Genomic DNA, 24,974 nt, shown 5'->3' on the forward strand with positions numbered 1-24,974 from the left:
GCATAATGTGCTGTAGCAAATTTCATGCATGCTTGTTAAGGGGAGCTGTCTGAACAAAACAAAAAACTAATAATGTATTTAAAGTTAATTACATATTTAACTTTATTAACCTCATAATACTTTGAGGAAGACCTAATTTATCAATGTTGATTTTGCAGACAATTCTTAAATTCTAGCGATATTAAAGTGAATGAATTTTAGAATGGACAGATTCAGTTTGAGAGTACATTAAGACAATTTTTGGTGGTTTATTATAAAATTGAATTCCTCATTAATTCCTGTATTATTTGCCAACCTTTTGTCCTAGACCCCTGCACTGGTTGTATGTGTATTTTAATTGAATCCCTTATCTTGATAAACTACAATTTCCAGACAGAAGAAGAAATTGCACTAAAGCATATGGTTGGGGATACAAGACACCCTGAATTATATATATATACAGTGCCTAGAAAAAGTATTCAGCCCTCATCCCTTTTTTCACATTTAAGAGTCTGAGATTCAGAATTCGAAATAGATTAAATTAGGATTTCCCACTGATCTACAAACCTTTGAGCACCATGTCAAATCAAAAGAAAAATTCCAAAAGCTTTCAACAATTTACTAAAAAAACAGAAATTATCAGATTAAAAAAGTATTCATACCCTTTGTAATTGCAAGCCTAAATTGGCTCAGGTGCAATATATTACCTCAACAAGTCACACAATTTATTGATGGACTCCACCTGTGTAAGAAATTAGTGGATCACCTGCTTTAAATTAATCTGTGAGGATAAATACCGCTCTCTCTGTATGGTCCCACAGTATGGTAGAGACTTTCAAAAGAAAGAATCAAAATGAAGAAGAAAGAGCATTCTAAGCAAGTCAGGGATGTGCTTAATAGAGAAGTACAAATCTGGGGAAGGATACAAAACCATTTCAAAGGCATTGAACATCCCTCGGAGCTCGGTGCAGTCCATCGTACAGAAGTGGGAAAAATATTAAACTACCACCACACTGCCTAGATCAGGCCATCCCTCTTAACTTAGTTGCCGGACAAGAAGGGCACTACCGTGAGGCCAACTGTGACTCTGAATGAGTTACAGAAGTCAGTGGCTGCGATGGACAATGATGTTCATGTCTCAACAATCTCCAAGCATTCCACAAAAAGGGCCTTTGTAGGAGAGTGGCAAGGAAGAAGCCCTGGCTGAAAAAAAAACCATATCCTTGCCCGCAAACAGTTCGCAAAACGTCAGCTAGAAGATATTGCAGTTATGTGGCAGAACGTCTTGTGTTCTAATGAGACTAAATTAGAACTTTTTGGCTTGAACGCTAAGTGTTATGTGTGGCGCAAATCAAACACTGCACACCAGCCAGGTAACACAAAATGTAAAGTATGGCGGTGGTAGCATCATGTTATGGGGATGCTTTTCAGCAGCAGGGACTGGCAATATTGTCAGGATTGATGGGAGGATGAATGGCGCACAATACAGAGAAATCTTGGATAAAAACCTGCATGCCTCTGCCAAAAAACTCAAACTGCGGAAGAAGTTTTTGTCTTTCAACAGGACAATGATTCAATGCACACTGCCAGAGCAACGCTGGAGTGGCTTAAAATGAAGAAAATAGATGTCCTTGAGTGGCCCAGTCAGAGTCCTGACCTTAATCCCATTGAAGATCTCTGGCAAGACCTCAAAATTGCTGTCCATCACCGTTCCCCAACTAACTTGACACAGCTTGAACAATTTTGCAAGGAGGAATGGGCAAATATTGCTCCATCACGGTGTGCAAAGTTAATAGAGACTTATCCGAAAAGACTACTGGCTGTTATAGCTGCCAGAAGTGGTTCAACCAAGTGACATTTCAGTTTTTAAATTTTTATTATTTACTATTTTCTTTCTTTTGGGGGGGACTCTGTGAAGAAGAGGAATGTGTGACTCACAAATAAAAATTCCCAATCTAATGCTTCAAAATCCCTGGCTGTGGGACTCTTAAATGTGAAAAAAGGGATGGGGGCCGAATAATTTCAAGGCACTGTGTGTGTGTGTGTGTGTCTCTCTCTCTCTCTCTCTCTCTCTCTCTCTCTCTCTCTCTCTCTCTCTCTCTCTCTCTCTCTCTCTCTATTTAAAACATAGCAAGCACACATTTAACAAGTGTGCATCACATTGTGCTGATGGTACAAAAAAATCAGATAGCCTCTTAATGTGTGATACTGTTCAGATTTAATCTTTCAGTCATTTTTACAAGTTTAAGAATGTTGTACATGTAGTCATAACAGATATGCTTCTGACACAGATTAATTGCACATAATTCACTGAAGCTGTCTATAGAATTTACATTTATTCCTGTTAAAGTAAACACACAGGACTCTAAAACTATAGCTTAAGAAGGTGTATGTCAGCAAACTTTTATATGTGAAATCTGGCACACTTTAAATACAAGTTGTGTTTTATCTTAAATAGACATCAGAAATGTCTTTTCCATCTCAAGGATGGCGAGACTCTCAATGTTTTGAAATAAACCAGTTCATTATTTCAAACTGTTCATTTTATTATTCATATTTCTTTAGTTAGATTTTGACATTGAGCCTTTATTAATATAATGGATACTGTGTACTCTCCCTTAACATGGTTTTTGTATTTGAAATAATTTGGTATTGGCATTAAAAGTGTGAATTCACAATCCCCAAGTAGATTTTGTATATTGGTTCTGATGGGAACTTCACATAGTCACCACAAGTACTAATTTTATTTTTTGTAATCCAGCTATGGGGCCACTAAGTGCAAAGTATTGTGTAAAGATTCTTCATTTCCTAGTATACTAAATTCACTTGTTATAGCTTTTTGGGATCACACAGTGCCACCCGGTGTCCACATTTTGTAAAGTGAGTCCAATTTGTATTTTCTGCACACCCCTAATTACTAGGGGTGGGAATTTTGAATAGTAAGATATTCGAATAAACCAAGAATACAAGTTCTCTAATTACTCAACAGTGAAAGGTCCTTAGAACATATAGCAGCAACTACGCATAGGGATGCATAGATAAATACATAAACAGTGACAGCGAAGAAACATCTAATGTATTTAAAGTAAAAAAAAAATGATACCAACTAGAAGTAAGAAATAAGAATACACAGCAGAGGGGTTTTAACTATAAAACACAGAACTTTATAAAAAGGACTTTCAAAACTCTCAGCTGCATTGTTAACACTTTCACAACTCTTAATAATAAATTCCAAAATTGTTGGCTGATTATTTTTGCACTGAATAATTGATGACTAATTACCAGTTGTGCATTGAGCTATGGACAGTTTACATTGCATCTTCTGTTTGTTTTGGTCTGCGTTTTGTTAACTTTATTGCATCAAAGACCTCCCACATATCCCTTGTGTGCACATGGGTGGACATTTGAATGAAAGGGTGCAGTTCTGTGCTTGCTAAGATTTTTTGATTTTTACAATAAAAGAATATTTAGAGTTGTGTAATATGTTGACTCAATATTGTTTACTATGTCTGTCTACGTCTGTCAGTAAGATAGATGATATGCAGATGATATCGTATACAGTGGTGGCCTTCATAAGAAAAATCAATAGTGATCTTCCTTATAAAAGTTTCCCACAGTTAAAGCCTAGCAAAGTGTAATACAAGCATTGTAAAGCATAGGTATTGTGAAGCCCAGAGAGGTGTGGTAAAGTATATTAAAATAAAAAAAAAAAAAAAACTGTAAACAATGGTAAGTGCATTGTATAACCTTGGGAAAAGCATGAACTTAACATCCCCATGCAAAGAGTGGATATGATATGGATGTCCACTGAATTGAAGTTTGGATGTCATATTGAACAACTGCTGAATCTTTAGAAAGGGAGTCAGCATTGACTTTAATATGTCATATGCTTGTCCATGGTCACTTGGTAAAACACATCCATGCATGGTTCTGCGCTTTTTAATTAAACTCCTTTTTGCGTTATGTGATCTTTGCTCTAAATGTTTATCATTTTCTTTCCAAGCTCCATGCTGGAAATTGAGTTTGTGGTACCCCAGGGTTCTGTCAATACTGCTGGCAGCCTTAAGACTAGAGAAAGAGAGAGAGAGAGAGAGAGAGAGAGAGAGAAAGAGAAAGAGAAAGAGAGAAAAGTAGCAATCATGCTGTCAGTGCCCTGCACGACTGCTGTTCCATTGGCCTGTAATTATGGAGCTCAACCGCAGCTGTCAGAACGTCCTCACAGTGTCACTGTGTCTTCTGCTAACAGGCCCCTTATCTTTCTCCATGAGCGGCAGAGTGCAGCAAATCAGAGCAGCCCTATTCAAGCAGACCCTGCATACCGTCATGGCCGCTGAGGCAGAAAGCAGGTTGGCAATTTCTAAAAGAGAAGTTATTTTTTCACCTTTTTGGGCAAAATATTTCACATAGCAACAGATCTTGCGGTTATGTATTGGAGGACATGCCGTTCAGGAGATGCTTTGCGACTGACAGGATTACCGGCATCTTTTGAAGGGATGTTTTGTTGCTTAATATTTTAAGATGCTGAACAGAACTAATATATGTGTTTTGTTGAACAATCAAAATTACCGTTTAGCTGGCTATATTATTGGTAATTCCTTTAATTTCCTTTTGTACATTTATTAATATACTAAATAAAAAACAAAACCGATAACAAAGTACTGTGTGTGTGTGTTCACTACTGGGACAACATTTTGAGAATGTGTACATGGTTAATGGGTAGCTTTTGTCAGTATATTTACAGAATACTTTCTAAGTAACTTAGCTTTTCGGGACTGGCACTAGTGCGCTTTTTTGGAATTATTTATTTATTTATTTATTTTATACTGGGAGATTCTTTAGGAATGCAACCTAGCAAACTAAAGAACTACACATGCTAAAATCGTGTTTAACATTCTTAGTTAGAGTGCATTGAGACCAGTGCTGAATGTAGTACTGACAGCATGCAATGTAAGCAGTGTGATCTTGAGTGTCCTTGAGTCAGTCATGTGTTCTTTACAAGTGCAGTGTTTGCAACATTTAGCTTTTTACCTTGCTGTTGTCAGCTTTGGTGCTGTTTGGTGGCTTCAGTTCCTAAGAATAGCTTCTCTATTTCAAGAACAATGTAGGCACTGTTTCCAAGTGGTATGATTGAGGAGTAGGACTTCTAACTGTTTTAGGTTGTCCATTCTGTGCTGGAAAATAGACTCGGCACTTGAAAAAACTGTCAGCCAAAGGTAAGACAATTAATTCAGCAAGTGCATGAATACTTTTTAAAAACTATTTAAAAAGTCTTTCGAGAAGTTGCATCTTAAGGTACTTCATAAAAACAGATGGAGCCAGAGGCAACTCAGCTGGCTGCCAACAATGTCATCACTTTTTAGATTTTGTCAATTGAAATAAATCAAATCATAATATTTACATTACATTTCTGCACAGAATATTAATTTTACATGTAAAAAGTAATTGTTTCAGGAAAGATGAAGAACCTCCTCCTGTGACATAATGGGGAAACTATAGTAGGAATTTGATATTTTAAATAAAGAAACAGTTACATATTGTCAGAATAGACAATGCACATGGCCACTTTTTTATTTTTCCTCCAAATGTACTTGTGATATTCAGGATGAGGATACTGGTATTGTTAAAACCACAAAACTGTTTGAGAAAGGATCCCCTGCTGAATGAATGTTCTTTTGTGATAATAATTTCTTAAGCAACGATATGGTTATATATTGTAGAGCAGTAAATACAGGTGGGAGATCTGAAACAGTTTGGGTGTGATCAGACCATGGTATGATTCCAGGTATGCTGTTTGTTGGGTGACCTTTTCAATTGCATTCACAAAGCTTTATGATAATTAGCATGCCTGCCAACAAGGTATGACGGAGGCAACTGAGTGAAACTAAATGTGCACTAGCGGTGTCAAAACTGAGACTGCTTTGGTATGTTAAAATGTTCAGTGCCACTGTTTGAGGACTGCCTTAGCAAATACTTCAGATTATACAGAGTTGTTCTCATCATATACAATTGCAGGATTTTGTCACCCTGATATGAAAATATGCTTGGATTATCAAAAAATTAAATATTCTTAGATTTTGAAATACTATTTAGCGACCTTAGAAATGCAGGCTACCTGTCTAATGACTTTTTTCCATCTGCCACTGAGGTTGAGGGGAGATCACCAAGTTTCTATTGAATATTAGCTAATATCACACAGATTGTGCACAAACAAATACTTTAGTTTTTTCCATATGATGGTTAAGTGGGACCTAACAAGTTATGGAAATACATTTTTCTTTTTATAACTAATGCTTTGTACAATGTCCACCACATTTTGAAAATCATTTTAACCAGTGAGAAAGCAAGTGCCACCGTATTAAGTTTGCTATGCATGTTTGACAAGTTAACAGTACTGTAGCCATAGTCTGTGAATCGCACCATCCCAGGGTTTGTTTTCTTGGCTATCATCCAGCCAAGTGCTATTCGATACATCTACGAACAGTACAAAGTAGAGGAATACAGTACATCAGGATCTTCAAGCATATGCCATAAACAAATAGCAAAAGACCAAACAACTTTATAGAAAAACAAAAAATGGAAATGTATTAGCTTTTTTATTATTTGATAACTCTGTTACAAACATAATTGTGTTACTTTGCTTGCAAAGACATTTGTGAGATCTGCTGCTTTTCTTTGGCATTCTTGGTATCTCTGAGATGGAGACTTCCAAGAAAGGGAGTGATGGAGTTAGAAAGAAAAGAAAGTATTGTATAGTTCAATACACGTATATTTAAAGGGATAACTTGCATCAGTTGGATGCAAATCTGGAGATTCATGGTTGATTTCATAAAACTTTACGATATTGTATTTTGAGAGAGTTGGTGTTGGCTGTGTGGTCTAACAAATATTGATTGCAGCAAATTCAGCTGTCATATAAATTCACACAAACCATGCTCCACACCGTTGGCTTTAAATTGGCCTTGATTGTAAGTAAATGCAGTAATGCCACTTTTCAAGGTAAAAGAGCAGCATTTCAAGCATCCAGTGAGTGGCTAGCACACAAGCACAGCTCTCGCACACCCAATACATTACAAAAATAATTTCTGTGGAACTGAGTTGAGGCTTCTTTACATCCAAACAAACGGTATAAAATGGCACAGCGTGACAGTTCATGTGTCCTGAGATGGATGCGTTTATTGTATTATATTTCTATAGAGATAAACGTGAAATTGAGGTTATTTGAATGATGCACCCTTTGTATTCTGTTACAACACACATTTCATCCATAAAAACCTTCACTATATTGAAAGCTCCATTTATTGAGAAAATGCATGAAAGACAATGATCCACAATAGGCACCTTGTGGAGAGGTCTTGTAGGTTTGTTTATATCTGAGCTATGTAATTTAGGGCACATAACTAACAGGTGGAGTTCTTGACACGTTCGGTTTGTAATTGGAATGGGAATTTGCATTTAGAAAGAAACTTTATTCCACACTCCATCTCCAAGCTTTATAGACACTGTACAGCTGAATACAGAGATACTGCTGAGGTGCAGCCTGTGGTGGAACAGTCACCATTTTGTACAAGCACACTTGCAAGGTTTGGAAATGCAGGAGTTGGACAGAGACCAGCACAGCCTCACAGTTGCCCCAGGTCAGAATCATGCAGTGCAAATTGCAACAAGACTTATTCCTTGGCAATGGGCATTTTGGGTTAGTTAAATAAATTGCAACAGCAATTTTTTTCAGCAATGTGTTTCTATTACTCAGCAAATTTTGTTTCAGTGTGTGCATTTTGCCAGTGAGACAGTATTGTTTTGAAATTAAATTTATAACGGGAATGAAAACAATTATGGCTGCATTATCAGATGCACAGTCATTAAATGAGTTTACAGACTTTGAAAACCTAATCTAATTCAGAATAGGGAGCTAATGAAGACCTCCCTTAAAATATCTGGGAAATAATATTGCAGCATATTAAAAACAAATGTTCAATAACCATTGTCAAAAACAAAGAAATATGTGGTCCTGGTCTTTAGCAGAAGGTATTATGGGTACTATATTATTATAATCTTGTTATTTTAGGAGTAGTTCTGTTTTGTCCAAAAAGTGGCAATTGTGACTCATTTAACTTTCAGAAGCAGGACTGATCCTAGAGGAGCGGTCATGTCTCAGTACCTTACTGTATCACATATTTTGTTTAACTTGGGTTCACACTCTCCTTGTCCTTCCATTTGTGTCAGCGTCTGTTTGTTTATTCCTAAACCATCTGATATATGAATTAGCAAGTACGTCAAAGTACAGAGGCAGATGCTGTCTTACTTACAAAATAACATTGATGTGGACATGAAAAAGTACTTATTGCTGGTGTGTTTGTTTTTCCCTCTTTAGAGTGTTGTCCGCTGTTTGTGGCACCCAAAATTAAACCAGATCATGGTCGGGACTGGGAATGGACTGGCCAAAGTATACTATGACCCTATCAAGAGTCAAAGGTAAAGACTAGTGATTTTTTTTTTTTTTTTTAAACAAATATTATAATTTTAACTATATCCAGTCACTTCTTTTTTCTATCCTCTAAGGTAATAGCAGCCAGAAACTGTTCGATTAATTTATTTGTTTGTTTTATTTTAATGCTGGTTCACTAATCTTTTCATGCAAGAACTGGTAATGCCTATAAATCTATCTCCCCTTTAATGGCCATTTTAACGCCTGACCTAGATTTCTCTTGCAAACAGATTCAATCCCAACTCCCTTAGAAACCTCCTGTATGTAACGAAGAAGACAGATTTTATTTTCTAACTTTTTTTCCACAGAGGAGCAAAGTTGTGTGTTGTGAAGAGTCAGCGAAAAGAAAAGCAGGCAGAGAGTCTCACGCAGGATTACATCATAACACGTAAGCATAGCATCCACTTTCATCCTGCCTTCACCGTTTCGATGTAAAATTGCAGCTGCCCGAGTTGTTTGAGGGATATCATCTATATTTGATTTACATTTTTCTTTTATGTATAATTTCTTTATTTGCCATGCTTACCATCTATTACAGTAAAATGTGTCCTGAAAAGACACCTTAAAAATGTGGGGAAGCATATTAGAGTTGCACTGCCTTGAGTTCACATTGCTACACATTGCGCTTCAGTGAACAGTGCAACACTAATATTTCCTCACCTCACTTTCCCATCATCGCGAGGGGTCTTTTAAGCAACAATTCTGCTGCAATTATTTATAATGATTTAAGCAAAAACAATTAGAGAATCATACCAAGCATTATTATGAACAAATGAATATTAGGAAATGTTGATCATATGAAGCAACCCTATAATGTTAATTTGCACAAAGCTCAATTTTTTTAAAATCTAGATTTACAGGTTGGGTATGTGTTGGTCAGATGTGCTCCTAGTTCTGACCATGAAACCACTATGCCCCAGCGTTATCCACAATGACTGAATTAGATGGCAATTACTGTCATTAGTGAGTTTTTTTTAATTGGATTCTGTACACTCCGCTGTTCCCTCTGTCTATTCTATTCTTAGACACTGTTGGGGATCTGCCCAAGGGTTCCCCGTTCACTGGCTATTTGTTTTTCTTTTAGTTTCTTCCCTTCTGGTTTTTTCTTTCTTTCTCCGTCCGTCCACGGTGTTTGTAGAGCAATTCTCATGCTAGCTCGATGTCAGTCTTAGAGGGGCAGACCTGAGGGAACAGCAGAACGTTATTTTATAGGCTCCCACCTCTCCGTGTCACTGCCATGACTGACAGGCGGATATTGTAAGGCTGCTGCCCTCTTCCTGCAGCACTATGAACGCACCAGAAGAGTCAGCGCAGATCTCCCCCTTTTTGGTGTTGCATCAGAAAAGTATAGTGATTTGGTTTATTAAGGTCAACATATAAACATATAATCACACACCTGTTTCATGTTTTACTTTTACTTCTAAATTACTTATTTTTTTTCCTATTGCATGTACATTTAATCTGAAGGGGAATTTTCTACATAGGCAAATAAGGAAAAGCGGAAAAGCCAGCACATTGACAAGCCCTGTATACTGAAAGACACAACTTAATGATATAATGGTATATGAGATCGATTAATTCTAGTATTTATTTTTTAATTAAAAAAGGCTTTAGCATTCGGTTTATCCAGAAACACTGCATTGCTCTTGTCCTCACAGTGGAAAACATGTACATACTAGAAAATAGAATGATTGCAAGAATTCTGTTTCCAGTAACTTTTTTTTATTTAATGTACTATATAAGTGGCTTATTGGCCAGTTCCTAATTAACACCATCTAGTGCTACTCCTGTAAACAATTAGCGGTGTAAAAGCAACAAGCCGTCTGTGTGGAAAATTAATTGCAGCTTTGTCACTCTGTGATGGACTGTATCTATTCATTCAGTGCCCCAGCAGATTTTAAAATGACCTCATACTGTAGGTTTGTCAGATGTAGCAGTGGCTTATTTATTTCCTATCACATTACTCTGTTTAAAGCCGCAATGGCTGCAGTCTGTTTGGAGTAAAGCCCTTCTGACAAACCTGTGAACTGTGGTCTTCTATCACAGCTGTGTTTATAGCACTTAACCTTTCACTGCTTTTTGCACCACACATCCCACTACAATGGTCTTCCCTCATCCACTGCGTTAGAAACTGAAGGGTCTTAAATTTACCACTTTCAGAGAAATGTGCTGTCAGGGACTGCCATAATTCATCTAGCCTAGCCATGTACCAATGCCTTAAATGTTCACAAATTATGACCAATCTCGCAGTGTATATACCCGCCCACCCCAAATACTGCTACAGAAAAAAGTAAAATGACAGCTGCTTATGCAATAAAGTTAAAATTTACATTTATTTTCGTCAAAGCATCTCAAGCCACTGTACAACAGTAAAACTGAAAAGGTTCTAAGTACAAAATCTTTCACATTCAAATACGTGTTTGTGGATTGATCAGTATGTTTTTCATCATCCCAACTATGGGTTGTTTTATATTGCAGGTATGCACTTTTTTTTAGCATCTTCCAGCCTTAAGTTTAATTTTTTTGTATACAAAACTATTATTTTTTTAGTTTGTCTTCATCCATGCTCTCAAAAGGTTGGATAGAAATGTTTCTCCAAAACGATCCATTGTATAGTGAATAAAACTATGGGACTGTATTGAATCCCAGCCAGTCTTCGATTGGGAGCTTGTTACGTATTGTCAGTGAGCTTCAGTTCCACCTGCCTTTGAAACTGGGTAGAAGCACAATGCCTTTGGAACCTCCATCTGGGTATTGCAGATCTCTGTAACTCAACTCCAGTGGTGTTCATCCTTGCACAAAGTGAAGCTCTGCTGCAGACTGATTAGTTTCTTGGCTCACTGTTGCATATGGTTCTGAGAGCGGGGAGCCCTGAACAGGCTTTGAAAGGAAGACCATTCAGATGTCAAATAACCTGATGATAGTGCACTTTCAATCACTGTTGCTGTAGAGTCCTTTTTTCTACAATAAGGAATGTGCTTGCTTTAACATCTCTAATGTTGGAGGGTAAAAAAAGAGAAAACTAGGTTTCTGTAATGTAGTATCGCAAGAATGAAGCTGTGCCAAGTTTAATTGGAGCATTTATATTCCATCTATTGAAAGAAGATTCATCAGTCCATAAAGTGGTTGACATGTCTAACAGCTTTAACAGTGCAGTGAGTTAAGATATATAATCCATTCTTTTCAAGTGAATTATAAAATCAGCCGTTTTTGCTGGCAATCTTCGGTCTTTCCTAGATGCCGCCGTGTTCTTTTTTAGACTATGAGCTTGCAGCATCTAAAGTGGTGGAGTAAATCAGACATCTGTTTTGTCACGTCCTATATTTGATGTACCTTTGACAAGCTGTTTGCCCCCAAAAGCATGCTGTAGCTTAAACTAAAACTTCTTAAGTCTGTTACAACAACAGAACTTGTAAATTGGGGATGTGGACAAAAATTACACTGTGAATGTTCTTTACCTTTTAAAATTTTACTGCCTTTGATATAGCTATGTCCTTAGCATACACACATGGGATAAGAAAATCAACAGTATTCGTATCAGGAAATCATTATTTAATTGAGGCTTATTTTTATAGATATTTATAGTTTATAACTTATTTTTAAACAATTGTTTTTGTTTTTTTAGGATGTTTTTTGTTTTTTTTTGTGTCAAGGAAATTCACGTTTAAATTAATTTTAATATAAACATTTCTCAGATATTTCATTCTGTTGTCTGTGTGACATGCTGTGGGGATTGAGTTATTCCGGAACATTCTTCACCAGATCTACTGCAAAGCTGATTAGATAAGGCACAGGCCACAAACTGTGTTTTAACTCTTTGAAGCTCATCTTCCAAAATGCTATCTGATTGTCTGGCCTCCTAAGGTGTCATAAAACTTACCAAAGCAAGCTATAGTGACGATGCAGTTGTACCAGTATTGTGTTAACAGTTAGTTAAAATGCTTTGAGTCATTTTTAATTACATAACTTGTGGACACAAGTTTAACCCTTTGCGGTCCTATGTCAGACCAGGTCCGACATTACAATTTTCCCTTTTCAGTCCAATGTCGGACCCTGACCGACATCATCAAAAAGACGTAAAGCGCAGGTCTCTAGTTGTCTTTTTCTCCATAAAAAGTTGAGAAAACCTTTCAGTGGGCGAGTGAGACCGGTAGGAGCTGAATGAAATCGAAAAAATAAATAAATAAAAAGGACGTATCTCATAGCCCCATGCATTACAGAGATAACACGGTCATAACAATGGAGGTAGATGCTTCTGTATCCAGCGCTCAAAGAATATCACGGACATTTGCAGATCTTTTTGAGATGTTATAGTAGTAAAATAATGACTTGGATTACATTATTGAGGAGTTTGGTGAGCAAACGAGTGATCAGGAGAGGATTTATCAGTATGCACGTCTATAAAGAGTTATGTGAAAAATACAGTGAACAAGGGGTGGGGCTTGGCTGTAGATACAGTACTGAGTGTTTTTTGCGATTTAATGCCTTTTGAACCTGTTTTACTCTGGGGGGGTGGTATTTTAAACGCATGTAAAATCAACAAAGCGGGTGAAAATAAACACAGTTGTGACACAAACACTGGATATACAATGTAAATATAACGGTGCAAAAATAGCCTACAGAGTGGGTCTCATTCAAGTTTTTTTTATGCTTGTTTTTAAAGTGCTTTTGTATTCCAGCTCATGCACTACCAATGTTCCGGGAGGCTCGGCAGCGCAGCACAAGGAAACAGCTGGAAAAGGACAGACTGGACCCAATGAAATCCCATAAACCTGAACCTCCAGTCTCAGGGCCAGGTAACTGCTCTTTACCATGTGAAATGCAGTGTGTGTTTGTTGTATTTTCAGGTAATGGAGGGGAGGGCGATACAGCTGCAAATATTGATGGTATGTACCAGGGGTACTCAATGGATGGACTCTGGTCCAAATCCGGATCACAAGTACATTTTGCACAGACCACCAAGTCATATGCTAATCTATGTTTTTACTTGCATTCACATTGTAAATGCTGTGAATTATTCAGACAGCATAGAGTGTGGTGCGCAAGAGTACAGTAGGTGTCACTGTGATAGTAAGTAGCAGACTCGGTGAGAGCTGTGAATGAAACAACACGTACAGGAAGTCAACAGTATTAGCAGCTCAAATGAAGTGAAACTCGTTGGCTGCTGAGGCCTGTTTTGTAAGCGTCAACATATCCCTTTTCTACGAAAACAACCATCATTAGTCATTTTTTTGAAAATACACAATTTAGATACAATTTTCATACATTATGGTACCAGTTCAGCAAATGACACTTCACAGAGACCAAGAAAACAAGTACCAATGCTATACCATTTTTGTTAAAGGGTACATAAGGACCTTTTTTTATTGTGTTACATTTTCCCAATGTTGTTAGAACTGTTTATGTAAGGTGTGTGTGTATTGTTTTAATTTGATTTTTTTTTTTTTTATATTTTGACCACTTTTTTAAACTTTTAAATTGCATTCCCTGCCTCAAGATGGCTTCACATGTACCTGCATGGACCTCTCAGAACTACATTTCCCACCATCCTCCTGCTCACTGGTAAATCCATCTCAGTTACATATGTGAGCAGGAGGATGATGGGAAATGCAGTCCTGAGAGGTCCAAGCAGGTACATTTGAAGCCATCTTGAGGTAGGGAATCCAATTTAAAAGTTTTTAAAAATGGTCAAAATGTAAACAAAAAAAAAAAAAAAAAACAATACACACACCTTAAGTAAACAGTTGTAGCAATACACGGGAACATGTAACAAAATAAAATACAAAGGTCCTTATGTAGTCTTTAAGTAGCTTTTCCAAGCCTATTAGAAAACATTACCAGTAAAACATACAATATAATGCTCTTTTTAAAAACACTCTTTTAATGTCAATGTGTATTTGTGCTACTGAATGAAAATAATGATTTTTCTAAAACTAATTTATGCAAATTCACATTTTATGTGTACATTGAACTTGAGGTAACATTTAATAGGTGATGCTTGAGTCTCAATTTCGACTTGTAGGCTACTCCCCCTAGATCATTGCTTCGGTTTTCCAGCCACATTTGTCTTGTTTTGAAAGGGTCTAGCGGGTAAATGTTGTCTTTGGTGGTTTGGTTATTTTTTTAGCTATATTTATCAAGCATGTTTTTTTTCTATTCCTTTCAATTATAAGGTGATCTCCAGCACAGAACTTTAATCACCACGATGCCCTGTATAGTATCACGTCCTCCCCCCATCTCTTTTCTGGTGCTCTGCATCCAATAAAATTACAAATTACACAAACACTCAGTTTTTTTTTTTTTATTTATCACCAATTTAAGAATTGTAAATTAAGTGCAATTTTAAAGGTTTAATGGGTTGTTCTCAGTGGTTCACCTTTAAAAGCACTGCCACGCACAAGCAAGGTTCAAGTCCTGTTCATGCCCAGTTGCCCATAAGTTTTTTGGGCCCATAAGTCTATTATAAACCACTGGCAACCCATGAAGTGATACTGCCAATAAAGAGGAGTCCAATGACCAAAAATGCACAGCAAGACATGTTTTGTGTTTCAGCATCAGGTTCTGAAAGACAAGCTAACTTTTTTTTTTCTTTTTTTTTCTGGTGCCAAAGCCAAATAAGGTAGGTTTATGTAAGAGATTGTTTTTGACTATAATGCTCTTATCTCCTAGAGTTAGTTAAAATATCCTTTTATTAATGCTTTAGATTTAAACCACAAATTATTTCTAGAAGTCATGTTACTCATACAATAAAGTGTTGGTTGAGGCTAATCTCTTTACCCACTTTGTGGTGAAAGGTAGAGCTTTTTCTGTTCAAGAGTCTTAAATTACATGTAATTACATTTTTGTAATGCAAGAGTGCTATCTAAGTAAATGTTGTAAGTTATAAAGTAGGGCACATGTTCCGTTTTTATTAATTACATTTTTCGGTGCTTATTTTTTTGAGCTATTTTCAAGTTTTATGTATGCTTGGCTGTTTTCCTTTGCTGTCTTCCACAAGGAAATCCTTATGATCATGAGCATATTCTTCTGGAGTTTTTGTGTAGAGGCATTTGTTTACATTTCGCCACAATTTGCAGTTCTGTTTTAAATTCTCTGTATCTTAACTATAATACAGCTTTATGTCCCACAAACAAACCTCGATTCCTAATTGTAATCCAAGTTTTAAGTCTCGCAAGCAAAATCTGCAATAGAAATGTAGGAATTTGCTGTCACCATGTAGTTGGGGTGAGTTTAAAGTATTCAGAACGAATCAATGATAGATACAACTTAGGGAGGAGGGACATTTCCAGCTGCACTGTGAAAGGCAGTTTGTGTTTTTTGTTAATGGGAAAGGAGTGAAGTCAAAGATAATTGAGTAATAACCATTTCAGGTGTTTATTGGCTATCACCAATTTATTTATTTATTTTTTTGTATCTGTGTGTTTTATCGTTTATTGGTTAAAATCGAAAAATCAGAAGCCCTAGTTCTGAGCTAAACAGTATGGGATCAGATGTTTAATTCTCTGTGATAACTTTCTCCTCAAACAGGTCGTGGTGGGCGTGTGGCAATGCATGGCGGCACTTTGTCCTCATTTATTGTGAAGAACATAGCCCTCGATAAAACCGATGACAGCAACCCCCGAGAGGCTATACTGCGCCATGCAAAGGAAGCCTCCGAGAACCCATACTGGGTTGCACCTGCATATACCAGGTAAACTTGGGCCTTTGATAGAACAATGAGCTTATGGCTGGTTGAGTGTACAAGCAAATAAGTAACCCCCAAATGCATTAACACACATTATTAATAGTGTATTCAGTTGTTTTTTGTTTTTTTTGTGGATAGTGGAATCTTTAACTGAGCTGAAAGTAAAACATTGTGTGAACACTGTTTTGAAAAAGGGACTGGAGACCAGGGAAGTGACAATTTGTGTATTTCAACTACACAGACAGTGACGGTTTTGTGTATTACTACTTTTATTTTTAAACTTTTTTCAAAAAACAGCTAATAGTATCTGGGTAAGATCTATTATTATTTTTGTGAAATCATATTCTACTCACAATCTTTTGAAAGTTTCATTTTGAGTGAGTCTAAGCTGAGTGGCGGTTTTAAAAGTGTAACCCTTTATGATGATGGATTTATTCATCATACAGCATATTCACTGGAATCCAATAATAGCAGCTGGGGCAGTCAGTTCCACTGTTCTGTACTTTAAAATAACCAGTGTATTGATTGGATGGGTTTGTTAAACAAGGCCGGCACGGGTCTCGCACAAAATGTACCGCCATTTCAGAATATAAAATATGTTGTTTTAAAATGCCACGCGTTTTAACAGTGGTTGATACAACACACACACTCACAAGCGTGTTGCTTTTTGCTTAATTTGAACACTATCTTATCCCATAAGCAGCAGCTTTGGGTATTAGATTGGTAGCATACCTTTTTTGGAGCCTGGGGACCTTTTTTTTTTAAATAATGATTAATAACAATTAAGCAAGTTTAATATTTGCTTGTGTGAACCTTTTCTGAATGTCCATATTAAAGGAACAATAGTGTCGGTTTACTGTCTTTTATCATATTATCAGCAAAATATGCAGGCAATAGCTCTTTGACACAGAGGTAACCTAGTAAGATCTTAGTCCATTAACCTCATTGTTTGTTTCTCAGCTTACATCCCTGACACCTGCAATGTAATAGTCATGAAAGTTTAAAGTCTTGTGCTATTTCAGGAGCTTGGCCACAGTTTACAGTGGGTGGATACAGTTACAGTTTCTTGTTTTAAAGCTGTAGCTGAAAAGGGGAAAAGCTGGCAGCCAAATGTAAGGAGGGAAGGAAGGGAGGGTTATTGGTTTACTTGTCAGATAGGGCTTTGTGTGTGAGAGAGACTAAATCTTAGCCAACATCTTGACGGCTTCTGACAGCCACATTAATAGTACTGTAATGAAAGTCTGTGTAAGAGTGACAGAGAGGAAAAAGACAGCAATTCACTAGTATAATCCACTGAGGGATTGCATTAAATTCTACAGGCTTTTTACTTCATGCAAGTAATAACTCTTTATCTCTGATAAATATAGAGCTTCATCTGTATATTTGTAGATCTCATCAATAGGGTTGAAGAAAAGATGCTAGACACACTGTTTGTGGTTTATTCGGCTTTATTTACACTACCCCTGTGACATGGTAGCATTTAAACTATTAACCGATTACCACAATGTGTGATTCAACAAAAATATGTAAGAAAAATTAGGAAAAGTATACCTACTTGGGAGCAAGGTTTTTTCTCACTAAACAGTTTGCAAGACTATTAAATAAGAAAATTGTTCTTAATTTTTAGCAGTCAAGACTTCTAAATAACATCTGGTGACTTTTGCCAAACTCTGTATTTGCTGGTAATTCTTTCAATATACATTGTCAACCACACTGGATTGTTGTTTTCAGTGAACAGACTCCCCAATGTGGCCCCAACTATTTTACATGACCTCTATCACAGCTCATGACCACTTGAACTAGAACGTGACCTCCAGTTCCTTTCAAGCCTAGTGGCACCAAACATCTACCTAAAGACTTTCTGTAGTTAGGTATAAGGTATATAACAAAAAAAAAACTACATGTACTTCTAGTCTGTCACAGCCATTTGCATCGTTTAGTTTTTTTTAATTTTGAGTTGAAGAGAGAGGGAGCGCGCGACCGACCGACTGTGAAGTTGGGCAATCGCCTTCACTGATCCTGTAGTTTGTCTTTCTTTCTTTTGTTTCTTTCCCATCTTGCTCTCACTCCACCTCGAAACAGGGAAAACTGCAGGGTTTTATACTGGTAACCATCTCACGGTTAATAACAAATTAATCAATTAACTCAGGAGATGGCCACCTTCTACAAAGAGTGTTGCCAAACAATAAACAAACTAACAGAATGGCATTTTTTTAAATAAACACAAAATACATTCAAGTTATACTAATACAATAAACCATTACTTTTAAATACACACACAAAACAGTACATTAAATCACCCGTTCTTAGTTACCATACACAATTTTCTCTTTTTAAAAATAATAATACAGTACAACAAAATACATTTGAAATCATAATACAATAAAACTCAACACATTTAGTCTTGTTCCCCTTTCTTAACAGAGGTATTCTTACTGCAGCACAAACCTGTGCCTTCTGCCAGTTATGTTGTCAATTCAGCGCTTGTCTTTCTATTTCTTATGGATATTATCTTCAAGTGTTGTTAGACAGCTTTTTGGGTATTCCAGTCCTGGGTTTGACAATTACAGATGATGTACTTGTTGATTATGCCTCGATACAACATCTTGAAAATCAAGGTTGTTATAATAGTAGAAAACACTAATGGAGGATTTGAGTAAATTGTTGATGGTCGTAATGCATCACAGTAGAAAAATGCAACATGTCTAAGACTTTTGTGTGTATATATGTTATGGACTGTTGCTGAATTTGGGCAGTTGTCGCAATGCCCGGGCAGTTAGCGAAGTGCCCAGCGCAGTGGGCAGATGCCGAATTAGCTTAGAATTTTGTCATTTCGGCATCTGCCCGGGCAGATCCACAACCACACGGGCTGATGGCGATGAAAGACGTTTAACTTTCCGAAAGAAAGATTTTTAACAGATACAGTGTAGTACAATTAGAGAGTGAATTACCTTTGTTGACTTTAAGCGCAAAAGCACACTGCCACCAAGCCACCCCTTGCAATGCTTATTTAAATAACTTAAATAAAACGCTAGTTTAGAGCAACAGAACTAAACAAAATATCAATGCACAGTTTATTTTCATTGTGGGTTAGGGTAACAATGTTTATTTTATTCTTCTTGCAGTAATACAATACTGATTTCTGAACAACAAGAGAAAACGTGTAAGCGCCACCCAGTTAATTATAGTTCCCTAAAACTCAGGAAGAATGCAGTGCTAAAACTAATTTATCATAGCAATATGAATTAATCAACAGCTCCATTCATTTTCCCTTCTGTCCTGACAAGTGCCCCAGTCCTTGCTGATGAGAAAAATCCACATAACATGATGCTGCCACCACCATGCTTCACAGTAGGGATGGTGTTTTTTGGGTGATGAGCTGTGTTGGGTTTGCGCCAAACATAACGCTTTGCATTTAGGCCTAAAAGTTCCATTTTAGTTTAGTCAGAGCACAAAACTTTTTGCCACATGGCTACAGAATCTCCTTAGTGTGTGTTTTTGCATACTTCAAACGGGATTCAGTGTGGGCTTTCTTGAATAATGGCTTCCTTCTTGTCACTGTCATACAGGCCAGATTTGTGGAGTGCTTGGGATGCACACTATTACCAGTCTTGGCCATAAAAGCCTGTAGCTCTTGCAAAGTTACCATTGGCCTCTTGGTAGCCTGTCTGATCAGTCTCCTTCTTGTTGTGTCATCCATCCAGTTTGGAGGGACGGTCTGATCTAGGCAGGGTCTTGGTGGTGCCATACACCTTCCACTTCTTAATACTTGTCTTGACCGTGCTCCAAGGGATATGTCAAGGCCTTTGATAATTTTTTTTATACCCATCCCCTGATCTGTGCCCATTCAACAACTTTGTCCTGGATTTCTTTTGAAAGCGCCTTGGTGCTCGTGGTTGAGTCTTTGCTTTGAAATGCACTACCCAGCAAAGGGAACCTACAGGAACTGCTGCATTTATCATTAAATCATGTGAATCACTACAATTTAACACAGGTGGAGGCCACTTGGTGTGTAATTTTGAAGGCGATTGATTAAACATGTGTTAATTTAGGATTGTAATTACAAGGGGGGTGGACACTTATCCAACCAAGCTATTTCAGTTTTTTTTTTTTTTTTTTTTTTTTTTTTTTTTTTTTAATTTCTAGAATATTGTTTTCACTTGGAAGCTGTGGGATAGGATGTGTAGATAAATGAAAAAAAAAAATGTTTTAAGGGGGTGTAGACTTTCTGTAGGCACTAATATTTATATATATATATATATATATATATATATATATATATATATATATATATATATATATATATATATATATGTGTGTGTGTGTGTGTGTGTGTGTATCATTATTTATTTACCCCATACAAGCATACTGAACATAGTAGATCAGTGTTTCAGCTAATGCCTTTGTGAGTTCAGCTGCTCTGCGGCCATTTCTTTTAAATATTGGAATATGTATTTAGGTGTGAAGGTGAAGTATTTGAATTATAACCGATAAGGAGTTTGCATTATGAGAACAGTATCCAAATATTGTTTCATATATTCTGTTCACATGTCTTTTTTAAAGGCTTCTTTTTGGGGTCTTTTGATGCATGAACGCTTGAAGAGGAATGCATGTAGTAACTGTCTTTGTCATTTCTGCCTGATTCAAAAAAGTTAAGGTTCAGAAGCTGTCAGATTGTCAAGCTATTGGCACCGGTCTTTGAGGTTTCCTCTTTTTTTTGGAAATTGTGGGCATAGCGCCTGAAGGCATCTTTATGCTTTGTACATGAATCAGAACAGATGAGTAACAAGCAGTTAAATGGCATGTGACCCTTGGATCTTGTGATACAGTAAAGAAAATTGTGAACTTTGATCAGGTAGTTTAAGGTAAAGAAAAAAAAGTCGTAATTAAGCTTTGAAGGTGTATATTTGTGTTGGTGGAGCTTGTTGTAAAGTTTGAAATAAAAAAAAAAAAGTAATCTAATTATGTTTTAGCAGGTTGACTACTTTTGAGACAAATGTGTCATTTCAAAAGTGTTAAATAAACATAGTCTGTGGGTGAAAATAGACCAAGGCTTTGAAGAGAAGTTCTCTTACAAATATGAAATATAAACCATCACTAATGGGTTATTCCCCTTTAAGAACCCATGACCTTTAGCATGTACGTCAACAAACTCTCGCGAGTGTGCATGACACAGTGCGAGTTGCCCCAACAAAAGCACTCTGCGGCCATTTGCAAATTCTCTTCATTCATTAAAAAGGCCAACAAGATGCTCAGATATATTATGAAAAGTGTTGAATTTAAATCAAGGGAAGTAATGTTAAAACTGTACAATGCATTAGTAAGACCTCATCTTAAATATTGTGTTCAGTTCTGGTCACCTCGCTATAAAAAAGTGCTGCTCTAGAAAGAGTGCAAAGAAGAGCGACCAGAATTCCAGGTTTAAAAGGCATGTCATATGCAGACAGGCTAAAAGAATTGAATCTATTCAGTCTTGAACAAAGACGACTACGCGGCGACCTAATTCAAGCATTCAAAATTCTAAAAGGTATTGACAATGTCGACCCAAGGGACTTTTTCGACCTGAAAAAAGAAACAAGGACCAGGGGTCACAAATGGAGATTAGACAAAGGGACATTCAGAACAGAAAATAGGAGGCACTTTTTTACACAGAGAATTGTGAGGGTCTGGAATCAACTCCCCAGTAATGTTGTTGAAGCTGACACCCTGGGATCCTTCAAGAAGCTGCTTGATGAGATTTTGGGATCAATAAGCTACTAACAACCAAACGAGCAAGATGGGCCGAATGGCCTCCTCTCGTTTGTAAACTTTCTTATGTTCTTATGAAAGCATCTGAGCTAAGTTTCTCATTACTTACTCAAGTTGTGCCTTATTTAACTGTTTTTTGCAGATTCTTTCTTATGACAGTGTTTTTTCTTCAGTCGATTAAATTCTACCGTGGTTAAAAAAAAAAAAAAAAAAAAAAAAACTTTCTGCCGAGTTTTGAGCTAGTTAGCCCGGAGCGGCCCTGCGATTTGCGTTTGCCCTCCCCCAGGTCTAGCTCACTCTTTGCAGCGAAGTACTCTCACCTGGACAGGGCTCTGTTCCAGAAATAAAAATAAATAAATAAAAATATAATACTACCCTGGCTGGGATAGTTTCTTTATCTTTTGTGTATCAGTTCTGTTATGTTACTGTTTACTCCCTTCCCTGTAGGCTGTAGTACAGAGACTATCTTCAGGCTTGGAGATAGCCTGTAACTGTGACTGAGTGTAGTATTCGTGCTGCTCATTCTACAGTTAGTCTTTTTGACTGTACAGTTAGTTGGCGTGCATCTTTTCGTGAGATCTCCTGCTTTTGTGGGATTGCCTTGCTACTGTTATGCTTTAGCACAAGGTTGACGTCTTTTTCTTTGTACTTTAGTACAAGAGTGGACACAACCATAGAGTAGGTACTCGTTATCGACTCTATATTGACGCGATACATAACACAAACGGTACCTAGCTTTCCTGTACCGGGGCTGTTGGATGAGTATTAACGTCCCATACCGACGTCCCGTGCAGACTTTGCGGTACCGACGTCTTGGTACTAATGATTGGTACCGAGACGTTTTCAATTAGTTTCGGTTCTGGTAGTATTCATACTCAATACCTACACTACTTCAGTACCAGGTTTGCTTGTACCAACATGTTGCTGTCAATTCCAGAACTGGTACCAAGCTTGCCTGCTTGCTTTTGGTACCAGTTGTACTAGATGTTAGGTACCCAGAATAGTGTTTTATTAGTCTGTAGATACCAAGTCAGGTACCAGGCTAGATACAGAGCATAGCTCAGTACTAGTTATTTTTTGTTTGTTTGCCAGGGCACGTAGCTCTAGGGAGCCTACCTCTAGGAAGGGAAACAGTTGAAGCCCCGCTTCCTCCTTCTGCTTCTTCTTCTCCCCACCCCCAGGAGTAAAAAGAGGAGGCACAGGTCCAAATCATCGGACTACTGGCATAATATGTGCAAGATGTTCCAGCAACTGCAGTCAACTCTGACCAAGTTGTTGCAGGAGCAGTCTTTGCCAGCACAGGCACCTGCTGCACCTATGGTGAAACAAGCACCTGTTCCGTCACACACGGTGACTCAACACCCACCCCCACCCCCCTCCATTTGGGTTGATAGGGGAGAAAATGGAGGATGCTCTTTCTGTCCCTGCTTCAGAAGAAGTGGAGGAGCAAGAAGGGTTTGTACTGGAGGAGCAGGCGGCATGGGATTCGCTGCCCCTACCTCCGTTACCTAGGGAGCTTATACCCTTGTCGAGCCAATGAAGCACTTAAGGTGCCATGGTCAAGCGCAAAGGCAGAGAGGTGCTCTGTGTTTGACGAGTGTAAGGAGATTCCATCTGAAGCCCCACCCATCCACATGGATTTTTGGTAAGAGCTTACCTCGTCATGGCAACACCCGGCCACAGCCCCTGCGACCCCTAGATGGGACTGCTCCAGTTCCCCCAAGTGGGATCGACCATACCAGCCTTGGTGCAGTCAGCGAACCTAGCGTTGCTGTCCAAGGACGCCGCTTGCCCGAACAAGCAATGTAGGGTCATGTACGTCCTTCTAAAGAAAGCCTCTTCTGCTGTCATCTTCGTTGCACATTTGGGCAACTACAATACGGGCCTGGTGGCTTACCAGAGCCACATTTGGAGCTCTGCTGCTGAGGTGGGACTCGCCCCTGATCAGACGGATGAACTGCATTTAATCTCTCGCATGTTGCTATGACTGGCGAAGCTCCTGAGCCAAGCAACAGGGTGGAGTATGGCAGTATGCCGTCAGCTGTGGCTTTCTCAAGCCAGGCTGACTGAGGGTAACAAGGCTGCTCTGCTTGACGCGCCCATTACACCGGCCCTGCGGTGGATATGTTGCTTGAACATCGTGGATCTGCTATATCCTGGATACAGTTAAACCCGGAAAATCCAGCGTCACTTAGGACCAGAAAATTGTGCTGGATTAGACTGTGTGTTGGATTACAGAGTTACTTTAAAAAAATCAAATACTGTAGCTAAAAAAAGGTAACATGAAAGTGTGACTGTAAAAAAACTATTACTGTACCTGCATGTGGGATTCAGTTGCTTTCTGCTAGCATTCAGGTTTTCTCTTTGGTGCTTTAAGTAGGCATGTTTTCAATTCAGCATGTCTCAAATGATTGTGATTTTTTAATTTTGGGTTTGGTGAACTTTCAGGTTTTTTAATAAGCACACATTTTCTTTCTAGATATACATCATTACGTGGACATTTAGACATTTTATTTGCTGTTCAGCAGCTGCACAATTGAGAATGTTGCCGTGAGACATGCGAGTATATACACAACGTCCTGTTTTTGTTTTGTTTAAAACGTGCCGGATTACACAGTCAGATTTACATTGATTTTAGGCAGAAAAGACTTAAGTCATGCTGAATTCAAAAAGACAGGTTCTGGATTGTAGAGGGTATCAGACCTTTCATTTAAATAGGGATTTGCTCGGGACCCAAAAATCATGCAGACTTATACAGAATGCCAGTATGTAGAGGGGCTGGATTAGACAGGTTTTACTGTATTAACGTTATTGAAACTTGCAAACCATGTATTTGAGAGGGTGAATCATCTCTTGCATGAGAGCTGACATGAACAACCTAGATACAAAAATACTTTTTTTTTTTTGGAAGTGTGGATAAACCCTTTTAATTTTGCTTTTTTTTTGCCAGTTGGACAAACAGAATGGATACTGAAGCAGGCGAAGATGAGGAAGTACATTATATTGTAGTTAATGTCAAAGATAGTCATTAAAGTGCTAATGCAAGTTAGTGTGTTTGAAACACAATCCACTCCCCAC

General features: G+C 37.8%; 1 protein-coding gene across 1 annotated transcript in view; it reads left to right on the plus strand.

The window, feature by feature from the left end:
- LOC121304909 (WD repeat-containing protein 70-like) overlaps window positions 1–24,974 on the plus strand; it is a 141,664-nt gene that overhangs the window by 112,112 nt on the left and 4,578 nt on the right. Inside the window, exons 14-17 of the mRNA XM_041236335.1 lie at window positions 8,351–8,451; window positions 8,773–8,852; window positions 13,144–13,260; window positions 15,992–16,154. Of these exons, the coding sequence (XP_041092269.1) occupies window positions 8,351–8,451; window positions 8,773–8,852; window positions 13,144–13,260; window positions 15,992–16,154 (461 nt within the window). The remainder of the gene's footprint in view (window positions 1–8,350; window positions 8,452–8,772; window positions 8,853–13,143; window positions 13,261–15,991; window positions 16,155–24,974) is intronic.

Source organism: Polyodon spathula, chromosome 2 (genome assembly GCF_017654505.1).
Source record: "Polyodon spathula isolate WHYD16114869_AA chromosome 2, ASM1765450v1, whole genome shotgun sequence".
Lineage (NCBI taxonomy): Eukaryota > Metazoa > Chordata > Actinopteri > Acipenseriformes > Polyodontidae > Polyodon > Polyodon spathula.